The 12,911-nt window shown below is 46.1% G+C and overlaps 2 protein-coding genes across 3 annotated transcripts; one reads left to right on the plus strand and one right to left on the minus strand.

Moving 5' to 3' along the window:
* The first annotated feature begins 1,151 nt into the window (after positions 1 to 1,151).
* Positions 1,152 to 8,577, plus strand: LOC100278856 (uncharacterized). Its single transcript, NM_001151995.3, has 17 exons — positions 1,152 to 1,334; positions 2,146 to 2,209; positions 3,393 to 3,501; positions 3,680 to 3,742; positions 4,254 to 4,354; positions 4,453 to 4,519; positions 4,599 to 4,670; positions 5,313 to 5,474; positions 5,944 to 6,017; positions 6,108 to 6,205; positions 6,396 to 6,503; positions 6,594 to 6,688; positions 7,322 to 7,459; positions 7,567 to 7,614; positions 7,747 to 7,861; positions 8,101 to 8,198; positions 8,284 to 8,577. The coding sequence occupies exons 1-17, from the start codon at positions 1,262 to 1,264 to the stop codon at positions 8,371 to 8,373; spliced, it is 1,575 nt and encodes a 524-aa protein (NP_001145467.2). The 5' UTR covers positions 1,152 to 1,261; the 3' UTR covers positions 8,374 to 8,577.
* Positions 8,578 to 8,664: 87 nt separating this feature from the next.
* LOC103630717 (MACPF domain-containing protein NSL1) lies at positions 8,665 to 11,776 on the minus strand. 2 transcript variants are annotated; one of them, XM_008651765.4, is made up of 5 exons: positions 10,668 to 11,776; positions 10,295 to 10,568; positions 10,008 to 10,191; positions 9,725 to 9,891; positions 8,665 to 9,623 (listed from the first exon to the last, which is right to left on the minus strand). In XM_008651765.4, exons 1-5 carry the CDS (start codon positions 11,207 to 11,209, stop codon positions 8,919 to 8,921), a joined length of 1,872 nt encoding a protein of 623 aa, XP_008649987.1. In that variant the 5' UTR covers positions 11,210 to 11,776; the 3' UTR covers positions 8,665 to 8,918. The 2 variants fall into 2 exon arrangements, with proteins under 2 accessions (XP_008649987.1, XP_008649986.1); XM_008651764.4 differs by having other exon boundaries at positions 10,008 to 10,212.
* Between the last annotated feature and the right edge of the window lie 1,135 nt (positions 11,777 to 12,911).

The raw sequence follows: 12,911 nt of genomic DNA on the forward strand, positions 1-12,911 counted from the left end.
TTGGATAGACTTCTTGTAGGTGTCTATAGCACAGTGGAGACAAGCTTAACTTGTTGCACACCGTCACCTAAGATGCGAGAGAGGGAGAGGAGGTAGAACGATAGGTCATGATGATTATATGTGCATACAGAGGTGCTAGAGAACTAAAATTCTGAACAACGGGAACCAAGAGTAACAGCTCAAATTAGTATACATTATCACTCGGTGCTAGGTAGTAGGTAGGGGTAGTTGTTTATTCACAATAATTTAGAAATCTTAAAACCTTGTTCGGTTGCGTCTGGATCAAAGATGATCGAGGGAGGTTAAATCTATTTCTATTCAATTTTGACTAGGAAGAGATTTAATCCCTTTCAATCCATTTCGATCCAGACACAACCGATCAAGTCTAAATAATTTTAGTTTAAAATAAATAAAAATAGAGCTCGACCCTAATCCGAGTTAATTTTTAAATTTTATAGTGTAAAATCTAGAGTCCCTTACCACCCCATAGATAGGTAGAGCATGGGTACACCAAGTAATGTTCACACCGATATAGAGAGTTTAATTAGATTTAATAAATTCCTCTCGATTTTTAGTCTTCGTCTGTGCAATTAGTTTTATAATTAAATTATATTTGATATCCATAATTATCATTTAAACATCCAATGTGATAAAGACTAACCTTTAGGCGGTGAAACCAAACACCCCTAAATTGACCTCTCAACAATGCAACAATTATTTCAGCCTCCAAAATAACCTCAAAATATCTAATCAAGATATAAATTTGATACTTACGTTTTTTTATACGAAACCATTATATTTAGAACTATGCTGCCTAACGTGAATCCCCCACACCCCGCACACACATCAAAGAACACACACGAAGGAGTGAGAAGTCACTGGGACCCAACATAATTGGTTAATAAAGTTGTCTTTCAAAGCAGGAACTAAACTATACTTGCTCATGCTAATTGTCGAAGGCAGAAGCCTTCACTGTGTCAGCAACTTCAAGTATTTGGATCACGTTTGAATCACAGGGCCTAAAAGTCCAGGTACCAACTGGATGTTCGTCTATCTGGCCCAAACTGAAAACAGCCCAATCAGGTACCTCCTGCCCAGTGACTCGACAGTCTCGACTCCACTAGAGCGGCGTTGTCTGTTGGTCTCATTCCATTCGGAGGCACGCACTCGGCTAGGCGCAGAGGCTTTCTCCTCCCCCAAGCCGAAACACCAGAGGGCGAGACTCGAGAGAGAAGAGCGGCGCGGCGGAGGACAGCACTGGATGGAGCCCTCGCCGGCGGCGGGAGAGCTTGGCGCGATGCTTCGTGCGGCCGCTGACTTCGCGTCCTACCCAGGCAATGCCCCTTTCCCTACCTCGCGTCGAATCTGGGCGGATGAAGTTAATTGCTCACCGCAGGTTGTCTTCGCCGGCGCCGGGTTATGCCTGAGTCCGATCGTGAGAACCGGTTGGATCACTTTGGTGTTGAGCTCGCCGCGCTGGAAACCTAGTAGTGGATCCTGGCCGTGTCTGGGGGCTGGGGCTGTCTTACTTCGGCATTCAGTTGATTCGCGCGTGGGTTCTGCTGTTGGTTGGAAGATTTTTTTTTTCGCATGCTCTGCTCTAGCGGGGAAATTTCCTGTAGTGTTACCTCCAGTCTCATCAATGAATATGTCACGACAAGCTCAAATCTGATTTTTTTTTAAAAAAGCTAGAGACAGTGGCGGAGCCTGATATAAAATCAAGGAGGGACCAAACACAGAAAAACCATGGTTGAACTATGGATGAGTTGATGCCTAGTACTTGGTGCTAAATAAGCTGACTATAGATTAGCTTCAGAAATCTATTTTCAGAATCGGGTGGGAGCTCCCCAGTTTGGCCTCCAAGAGGCTCCACCAATGCTGGGGATACTATTGGCTTGTATTGCACCATCCATCGATGTGTCTTTGTGCGTGAGTGTGTTTTGATGGAAGGCTATTTTTCTTACAAGAAGGGAAAATTACAAGTAGTCCAGGCAGATTCATGACATAATAATGGTTACATATTCTGAAGTGGTGCACATCAAAGTTTTCCTTAAATTTAAGCGCACTAATTATTTTTTTTGAAATGCATAGGTAGACTAGTCATGTGACGACTAGAGGACTGAATCTGCATGTCATTGGTTGCAGGGTTGCATAGTGATGATACTGTGAGGCAGTTCCTGGAACGATGTCCGCTGCCTAAGCTCTTAGGGTATGCCTCTTCTATTTCCTCCATTTTTTTTGAGTTCTCGACTTTTTGTATGTTCCTGTGCCATTGAATTCATAACAATACAGGCTCGGGAAAAAATACCTCTTTTCGAGACCCTTTAGAAGTTTTATCCATATATGTTCTGATTCCAATTCATATTAGGTATAGTTAATTCAGTAGTGGTCAATTGAAATTGAGAGAACAAGCTAAATGATTTTGACTTTATTATTTTTTATTCTGAAGTAGCTTTCAGTAGCTAGTACTACTATGAGATAATTGGTTAGATACATTTACTTTTTATTGAAAAAAAATCATGGGTCGACTTAAAAAACTGGCTATACTCGGCTACGCATATGCATGCATTTATGCTTGTAGCTTATATCTGCATTCATAGATGTTTTCATTAGTGTGTACTGTGTAGAAAGAGCAACATATCATATTATATTTTTTTGCAAAAAAATATGTATTATGATCCTGGAAATACAATAAGGCCCCGTTTGTTTCCCTTCATTTTGAGGAATTAGAATCTGGAGTAGGCTATTTTTTTTAGAATGTGACATTCACTTTCCAAAGTTTATATATAAGTCTATCTCAAATTCATGTGGTGAGAGATGAAAATTGATTCTATAGATTTACATGCTACTTTTTTAATGTACAACTTATAGCATACTCTTCTACTTGCTTCTCTATAGCATAAATATAGTGTATAACTATCTCTCTCATATAATTTAGGATAATATACAAATATATTACATATATAAATATATTAACTTAATTAGTTTGTGTCTAAATTATGATTATTAGAATGGAATTCAATTCTAACGAAACACACGGGGCCTAAGAAAATTTGGCCCGTCATTTCTAGACAACCTTATTTTTCTGCACATAATGAAATAAGGAAGCCATTGCAATTGCCAGAAATACTAAGGCTACTAAAGGCACAAAATGTAGGATAAGTTAAATCCATCACAGAACGTGTCTCAATTTCTATAATTAAATAGCTTGGCTATTGTATTTTTTAGTTTACAATTTTTTTATAGAAAAAGAATACTTTTCTGTTTCTATGAAATTCTCTTACACTGACAAAGCCAACTTTTACAGTTAGCACCTTATTTATACTGTCTACTGGCACCTTATGTGCTTTATCCTGTTTCAGTGACTCTGTTTATTTTTCTTTGTCCCTTAGTGCATTGCAGAGTGAAGAAGATGTACCTGGGATGGTTGAAACTGTCACAGAGTGTTTAGACAAAATATTTTCCTCAAGATATGGAGCGTCACTTCTGCCAAACTACGGTGTATGTGTAACTATCTCCTTCTGACTTGCTATCTAGACATGTCCACCTACTCTTACCTAGCTCAATATATTTAAATATATTTAACAAAATGATCAATGTTCATTCTTTGTGAAAACTCCTTGCTTAGTTCTCATGCATACTGATGATCTGAAATCTCCATTGTATTTTTATATTCTAGGCATTTATTCAAGCTGGATTGCTCACAGACTCGAAGCAAATCAGAAAATTAGCCTGCAAAGCTGTATGTACCTGAACATGTTTCTAAGTGCATGTTACTTGCATTTGCTGTTCTTTATTTGTTACTCGCATGGACACTCAGAAAACTTGGTTTGTTTGTTATCTTTATTTAACTTCAATTTCTTTTATCCATTTCCATGTACATATTCAGGTACATTTCTAAGTGCATCTCTAAGGACAATGCATACTATAGATTTTTATTGTAATTTCATTTGATTGCTTCTTTGAGATGACAAATGGATAAAGACAATTTCCTTCTAGTACATATTTTTTAAAAGGTTTACTCCATGTAACCTTCAAGGTTTCTTTAACTTGGACATAGCTCATATTCTCTAGAGTAAACGGTCACAGTGAACTTTGTGTGCTCACTGTGCTGACAGGGCACTTGTGTGCTGCAACTCATGATAATCCCCTTCCATCTATGGTGCTCTTCATTTCAGTTTTGAAAACGTTCCACAAACTTTTACAGAACAATGTTTCTAGCCACTGACTGAAATTCTGTATCACCATATCAGGTACTCCATCTTCTTGACAAGGCTGAAGATGGTGGTGCTGCTGTGGAAACAGTTGTGCAGCATAATCTGTATCCTCTTCTGATCAAATGTTTGATTGAGGGGTATTTTTTTTATACGCATGCACATTATTTAATCCTGTTGAATCATATGCATTGTAACTTGGTGATAAAATTTTATTTGCTGTCTTTGGTTTCTGTAGAGATGAAGAAATTTCAGCAATCATTTTGGACACTGTAAAGCGTTTAGCCCAAATTCCTAAAGGAGCTGTGAGTCCAATAATTCTTCTTAGTATTGAACATCTTTTCTTTGTGATGGATATTTAGTCTATTTCTTTATTGTCTGTAGGAAGTCATATTCCCACCAGATGGTCAAGGATCTGTGCAACTTGGTAAAGTGGCAGCTCAGTCATCTTCATTGGTATGGTGTTGTGTGTCTTCTTATGACACATATTTTGCAAAACCAACAAATAACAAATTAACAAGTCATGCCCTTGTGGACCAATGCCGGTCTACATGCACAAAGCCAGAAAAAACATGATTTAAAAATAACCAGTTAATCAATACTGCATATGATTTGATCCACTTGTGTTTGACCTTGTTAACTATATGCCATCAAATTTAAATGTAGTTACAATGGCTCAAAAGTATTAAGTGATATCACCAAAACCTAATACAGTTGCTACTATTATTGGCACCTTTCGACTTTATTGTATCATCTTTGTTTGTGGCTCTTGTCGAGTTTAATCTCTAGTCTAGCCCAACTTGGGACAGAATACTTTTGATAATGAGCATGTCACATCAATACTATTTATAATGAATCTATTAATATCATTCTCATGCGTCTTTCAGAGTATTTACCATGTAATACAGTAATGGCAGAAGTTGCATGCATTCTAGGATGTCATTAATTTATTGTGTACATTTCTCTTTTATCTGGTACCAATAAAATTAGTTACTACTGAGTGACTTTTGTTTATCTTGTACTGTATGCTTGTACATGTACTGTTGATCTGTAGACCACAACATGACCAATTGTTATTCATGTTTCTCACAATTGTAGGCACGGATTCGTATTCTATCTTTGATAGCCAAGCTCTTCACTGTTTCAAGTTATACTGCTACTGCTATTCGTGATTCAAACCTTCTGAGCATATTTGAAGAGGAAATAAAAGATAGAAGAGATATGCTTAAAACCCTCAGTGCGCTAGAGGTCCTATATGAGGTAAAAAGTTTTTTTTTTCTGTTCATTTGTGCATCCTAATATTTGGCTACTCACTAAGAGTTTCATTTTGAGTACTTGATTTATGTATTTGTTTTTTAAACGGATTTACATATGAAAAACTGTTTTCAAGGAGAAGGGGCTATATCCCTTAAGTTTGAAGATAATAATGTTTTTTTATGGTGTCTGTCGTGTAAAAACTCGTGAAACCGTGATTCATTTGCAAGAGACTTGGATTAGTATTATTTCATATTAGAGGCTTGATGAACCAATGTTTATCGCATTGTGGTAATTGCAGTTTCTTTCCTTATATATTGTACCATGTCAACAATCAACATGTTACATAATCCTGGCAGTCATAGGTAATTAGGTATTCTGCTACCTAATGAATGATCACGATCAATGTCTTCAAGATTCTGGAGTTTCTTGGAGAAGCTATATTTTGCTAACTATTTCTTCTATGACACCGCAGCTTGTTGAACACCCTCACAGCAACATTTTCCTGCTGAAGACCAACTTGCTTCAACTCATAATTGATATCATCAAGTACTTGTCTTATTGCCTTTATATCTCTGTTTTTCCTTCTGTTGTGTTTTCAGCTATAATATGTTATCTTTTCTTTTGGTCCATGTGCAGTGATTCCTCAGCTGATTCTGTTATACGGTCAAGGGCAGCATTAGTTAGTGGGAGGCTTCTTTCTTCAGCTGATGCTTTCACAGCAATAGATAAATCCTGTAAGCATCAATACACCATTTTAGTTGTGAAACTTCTTGTTACCGATTGCTCCACAACTTTGAGCATTGAAGATTTTTATTGTAAATGGTTCATCATCCTGCTTTAAATTTTATCAGACGCCCATCTTCTGTGGTTTTCTTACATGTGAAACTAGACAGTTATGTTAATCAAGATTTCCCCGTGTTATAGGCGTTACCAATCTGCTCATAGCCATAGGCAGAATTTTGAAGATGGAAGAAAGCAAGAATACTGATGAAATTGAGAGTGCATTGGAGACCTTGGGTCTAATTGGTACAAGTAAGTCATGTTTCTGCTTGATAATATTCAAACCTTCACAACGTTGCCAGAACAAATCCTTACTGTTTCTTTGATTTTATGGCACAATAGCAAGTCAAGGAGCACATTTCTTGCTGACATCATCAAATGTTGCCAGACATGTTGTCGAGTCATCCTTTGATCGTCAAGGCAGGGGTAGACAGCTGGTAAGTTTGTATACTTGTTTGCGTGCTTTGATCAAAATCATCACTTGTTACTAGTAAAGGAGCAGTGGCGGAGGCACCGCTCGGCCAGCCTAGACACGTGCCCGGGCTTCGCCTTCGGCGAGATGCAAGTGACCAGATCATATTTATCAGCCACAGACGTGGTCAAACCATGGCCTCCCCACGGCAACTAACCATCATGGCCTCACCCTCACTCCCTCACGGTCGACGCCAAACGCTAGAGGTAGCTGCCTAGCACCAACAACCAATCGTCTCCTCCAGGGCCTGGTCGCCCGCGCTCGCGCCAGTGCTGCAGCAGGCTGACCCTTTGCCAGCTTGGTCGACTCCTTCATCCTTCGGCGTGGCTCACAGCAGCCCAGCAGGCGGTGGCCACAGCAGGCTAGCCCCGGCCACCCTGCACAGCGTGCCCAGCCCCGGCCGCATGCTCTCAGCAGACCAGCGCAGCGCCCAGCACCAGCAGCCGGCCGCCCGACGCCCATCCTCAGCAAACCAGCAGCCGGAGGTGGAGCTGCTTTCTCCTAACCGTGCCCAGGCTTGGATCCGTGGTTGGCTCCGCCACTGTAAAGGAGTCATTGATAGAAGCTATCCCACTTATGCGTTATGATACGTATGCAGGCTGCTTTACATGCCTTTGGGAACATCTGTGGTGTTGGTAGACAAGAAGATCAGATGAAACTGGATAGCGAAGCCGAGGAAAACTTGAAGCGCTTGGTCTATACGACTGCAGCAAACAGTCCAAAATTAACCCCTTCAGTTAGTAGCAACAGTTTTTCTAGTTTGTCCATTTATGTGAATTGCTTATGATTCTGCCTTCTTAGCCTGTTTTTTTTATTAGACTTCTTTTCTTGATTGTTTGCCAGGCTCTTCTACTATCAGTTCTGCAACAAGACCCAGACGTTAGGATAGCTGTAAGCACCTTATGCTCGTTAAAGATATTTTTTTTCATTTTTGGATGAATATTTTTCTTAAATCGTTAGCTTTGATACTGTTATTGTGCACAACCTGATGAATGTGGAGTGCATGGCCTTGGATATCTGCAGGGCTACAGAGTAATAACAGGACTGGTCATCCGGGAATGGTGCTTAAGGGAGGTTTGCTTAAATTCAGAGATAATCAGATTTGTTACGGATCCAACAATGGAGACAACAAAACTTGGTAAATAATCAATACACTTGGTCCTAATGAAGTAATTATTACCATCTGGTCTTGTTTTAACAGGAGTGCTGCATTATGGGTATTTATTTGTTCATTTAGAACTGTTTTTGTGAGACTGGTTACAATTGAATGTGATGCCATGATTAAGTCGTTCATAGTTACTAATCCTACCGTGGACTGTGCAAGTTTCTATTTATTGGACCAGTTACTGTAATGGTACAATTTATTCACTGTTGTAGGCATGGAAACCCGGTATGGCTGCTGTGTGGCAATCAACAAGGCCCTATCATCATCCCATCTTCTGCATGAAGCAAGTCTTTCTGAACTCGTTGGGAAGGTAGATTGTCAGAGCCAGTCAGTATCTGTCACTTTTGTTGCTCGAGTCTAAATCGTTAACCAGCAACAAAATGTTCTCGGTGCAGTTGAATGATGCGGTGAAACGGGGCCCTTACCTTTCTGATAGGAAGCGTGTGGAGGCACGGCCGGTGGTTGATACTGCAGAGAGGTTTTAAGGTGCCCTCGAGTATTCACCCAAAGTAAACGATCACTCTCACAGCGTAGCTAGGAGGTAACTGAGCGTGCCCTGCGTCTCATACGGTTGGCTTATGGGTAACAGACATATATATGATGTACCTGGACGATGGGGAGGACAATGTGTAGTTGAATTCACTGAGACTGGCACAATACCTAAACTTACAAAGCAAAGATGTTGTTTCTTCTATTTTGCTTTGTGGATGTCTTATGCAGCCCCTACCTGCGAAAGAAAATCATCTGTTGCAGGACCGTGCCAAATTTTGATGAAATTGCAGATGCAGCCGGCACTAATTTTTCATGTATTGAATGCTCAATCGAATCAGGTAATTTCTCAGTATTATATCTAAACCTAAACTGTTCCTAGATTTGCAAGAACTGAGTGAACAAACCAAAAAAACATCAGCCTCTGGGCACACTGTATTCTGTACAACGTAGTTGCCCACAACTGAACTTTACACCGCCGCAACACAACACAGACAGAGAGAGTTGAGGCGTCGACGACGGCAATGGAGGCCTCAAAGCGTCAGTGTCCTTCAGGGTCCTCTTGCACTGCGATGAGCAACGAGTACTTGACCTTGAGCGCAACCTTGCCGCCTTCCATGCAGAGCTTGGCGCCGGTGACGACCCAGTAGCCCGGCAGGTCGTCGGGGCCCCTGCTCACCTCGGTGGTGTCGATGTGCCTGGCCATCTTCTGAACCGGGAGCGGCACCGGCGGGCCCTTGGGGAATATGGCGGAGTTGACCTCCACCTTCTCCTCCACCGCCGGCGGCGCCGGCGCCAGGCCACCGGACAGCGCGGCGCTGAGGCGCGCCGACAGCGACCCGGACCTGCGCGGCGCGACCAGGGCCCCGCCCCACTCGGAGCGGCGGATCTTCATGTCCGCGACGCCGGAGAAGCCGAGGCGCAGGAAGAGCACCTTCTTGAGGCAGCAGGCGTCCCGCACCTCGAGCCAGGCGCTGGTGACGATGGCGGCGCAGTCGTCGATAAGCGCGCCGTTGTACTGCACGGGCGCCGTGCAGATGTGCGAGAGCAGCGGCGACCGGACGGGCTCGATGTAGGCGCGCTCGTTCACGGCGGCCGCGTCGTCCGCCGAGGACGCGGCCTCGCCGAGCACCGTGATCGCGCCGGGCGTCGCCGACAGGTGCTGCAGGTGGACGCCCAGCTGGTCGCTCTTCTTGCCTTCCAGGAACAGCCGGATGCCGGTCACCGGGCGGAGGCAGGAGTCGACCTGTACGGGAGAAGAGAGCACCGATGGATTAAAAGAAGTCCCGAACTGGGAATGCGAATGCCGTCGTGTTGTGTTCGATGGCCGGCTAGCGGGTGACTTACCTTGGCAGTGTTGACGTGAAGTTTAGGGCCCATGAGGGTGAACTGGAGAGACGGCAGGATGTTCTTCCGCCTCTGGAGGGAGAGCGGGAGCTGACCGAACTCTGGAGCCCAGAGCCGAGGCACCTGGAACTCGAGAAACTGCTGCAGCTCCTCTATGGCCGGCTTGTCTGCCTCCACGTTACGAGCAGGAAAACCGGATGAGCAACCGACGATTAGATAGCACATCCAACACAACACAATCACACACCAGACGACTCCACCAGACCAGACTAACAGTACATACATCTGAGGTAGAGGTTCACCGCGTGGTTGAGGAAGCCGCTGCCCCGGACGCCGGTGAGCAGGCTCGTTATGGGCACGAACGACATGGAGATGACGTCCGGGAAGCCGGTGATGGTGGAGAGCCACTTGCCGTGGCCCTGGCCGCTGTCGACGCCGCCTCTCCTGACGTGAATGCACACCATGTCCTGCGAGGATCCCACCACGTTCTAAGGGCGTTCGTTATTCACATTTTCTTGGTGACGAGCAGTGCAGTAGAATGCAAAACCGCAACAGTACGTGCTTGCTTACATCCTTGTGAGACACGACGGGTGATCTGAAGGACTGCCAGGCGGCCGATCCGGGCCCAACGTTTAGCCCCTGCGACAACCTGCCGCCTCCCGCGGTGGAAGAATTGGAACTTGCTGTGGAATCCTCCGAGAACCTGTCGTCGGCGAGCTCCTTGAGCCGGGCCTGCACGTCGCTCTGCGTGAGGCTGGAGCCCTTGAGCTGCTTCACGCACACCACGTCCTTGCCTCCCATCTTCACCCCGACGATGACGTGAGTCCCGTACTTGTCGATGAACCTGCAGGGAGGGAGCTAGCAGCAGCAGCACCATCATGAGCTTTCGAGACCCATCACCAGTCACCGCTGCTGCTGGGACGGTGGACTCGACAGTACGTACTCGGCGAGCGCGGCGGGGTCCCAGACGGGCGGGAGGTCCCGCCTGACGTGGTCCCTGAGGGCGAGGCTGGCGCGCACGGCCTCGACGCTGTAGAGCTCGACGAGGCGGGCGTCGAAGCAGAGGCTGCGCGTGGCGGCGGCGTCGCGGTGCCAGCACCCGCGGTAGTCGAACATGGCGTTGAAGGCGCCCGAGGGGATCTTGCTGGCGGGCAGCGACAGCGACCGGTTCACCTCCTCCGCCATCTGCGCGAAGGGGAGCACGTCGGAGCGGAACCGCGCGCGCTCGCCCTTGCCGGCGACGACCCCGGCCGGCACGCCCGCCACGGCGGCCCCGCCGGGGAACGCCAGCTCCCGCGGCGACGGGGACGCGGACTGGGACGTCCCCGGGCCCTTCCCGGCGCCGTCGAGGTCCACCAGCCGGCCACCAGGCTTGGCGCGGCCCAGGCGGAGGTCCCCCGTCAGGTCGTAGCCGCACCCGACCGCGCCCACCGCCGCCTCCGCCGCGTCCTGCGCGGTCATGCGCGCGCCCGAGGAGCCCCGCATCGTCGTCCGGTGGTCCCAGCCCTTACTTCTGCACCGTGCGTGCGGTCGTGCGGATTATAACGGACAGAGCCGCGAGGGGAAGGCCGGCCTGAACTGCTGTACGTGCCGCCAACGGCACGGTACTATTCCGTCGGCCTGCCGTGCGGCGTGGCGTGGCGTGGACTGCGCAGCGCAGCCCGTCGCAGCGTTCTGGTCGCCCTGGTCCGGTAGTGTGTGCGAGTGTGTGGCGTCGGGGGTGGGGCTGCGTGCGGGGGCTGCAGGCGCGGGGACAGCGACGGCGCGGCCCGGGCGAGGTCAAGGTCGTGGGGTGGCGGGGAACCATCGGGTATGGTGGGCCGGGGGGACACGTTAGTGGAGTGACGTGCGGGCGGCGGGTTGACGAGGTCTGGGGGCGGAGTCGCTGTCGCGGGGGCGGGGCAGCCGGAGGCCGGAGCTTGGGGGGGCTACGGGCAGTCGGGCACGGGGATTTGTAGGAGACCGCGGGCGGGCTGGGGTCAGGACGTAGGATACGATCATACGAAGGAAGCAGTCCTGCGGCGGGAGTCTTGCTGCTTCGTCGTCTCATTTTTGCTTGTTCTATATGTGCAAGCTGCAGCTAGTGGTTGCTTGTCTCGTGTGGTATATTTGTTGAGACAATGTTCTGGTCTTCTATTTGGAGAAGAAACAAACAAAGAAAGAAAGCCTAATGATTTTTTAGGAGTCAGGTTTCCAAAACCGTCGCGCATAGGGACGACCGGACGAGGCTGCTGCCTGCTGGTGTGTCACTTTCCCCAGCCATCTTCCATGGCAGTGAACTAAAATTTTGGTCTTTCTGTGTTGCCTGGCCTTGGAAACTTCCATGGTCTGCAACCGGCCGTGTGTCCGTGTCGACACTGATGAATTTCTCGTCTCAGTTCACTTAGATCTGACCAGAGACCTTTCTCACGCGTACGACGAAGGTTCGTGGAGGGTCAGCAGTACGCGGCACACTCCGCTACGAGCCTACGACACTGGTCTCTGGCGTGGCGCCGTCCAACGACGAACCAACAAAATCTTCAGTCAGATCACTATGTATGTTGACGATTTATTTAAAAGTCACAAACATAATTTTGCGTCCTATCCAACCCATGTATGTTGACGATTTAAATATCATTACCTAAAGAGGCGAAGTTCGAGTCGAAATTTGGATCTCACTAAATTTTGCTTACAACTTGCGCACCTTCCGACTAGAACTTTAGTGTGCCTATAGCTATACCGAGAAAGTATTAGCAAAATTCAATATGAACAAATCATATCCCTCCAAAAAAAACCTATAGTTATTTGATCTTTAGAAATGAAAACAGACCAATTCAGACCACATGATGCCCATATACTAGTGTCGTCCATGTACCTTGTAAATCACATCAGACCATGATGTTGCATTTGCAGTGAGCTTTCTAGCTCGACAAAATACTTCGCCCACCAAATGTCATTGGATAGGAATCAAACATATATCCTCATATATGTGAGTGTGAATGTGAATGGTATAAAGAGATCTTGGACTATATAGGCACAAATTCTGATGTGGTTGGATACATAAACGCCAAATATTTATCCGATCCCCCGTAATGGCAAATCATAAACGAGCTTACAATGTGGAATAACCATTTTGTGAATGTGTTTGACTTAGCGATGATTAGCCACGTGCAACGGTTTTGTGGTATTGGTGTTATGGACTCACCAA

This window comes from Zea mays, chromosome 6 (genome assembly GCF_902167145.1).
Source record: "Zea mays cultivar B73 chromosome 6, Zm-B73-REFERENCE-NAM-5.0, whole genome shotgun sequence".
Classification (NCBI taxonomy): Eukaryota; Viridiplantae; Streptophyta; class Magnoliopsida; order Poales; family Poaceae; genus Zea; species Zea mays.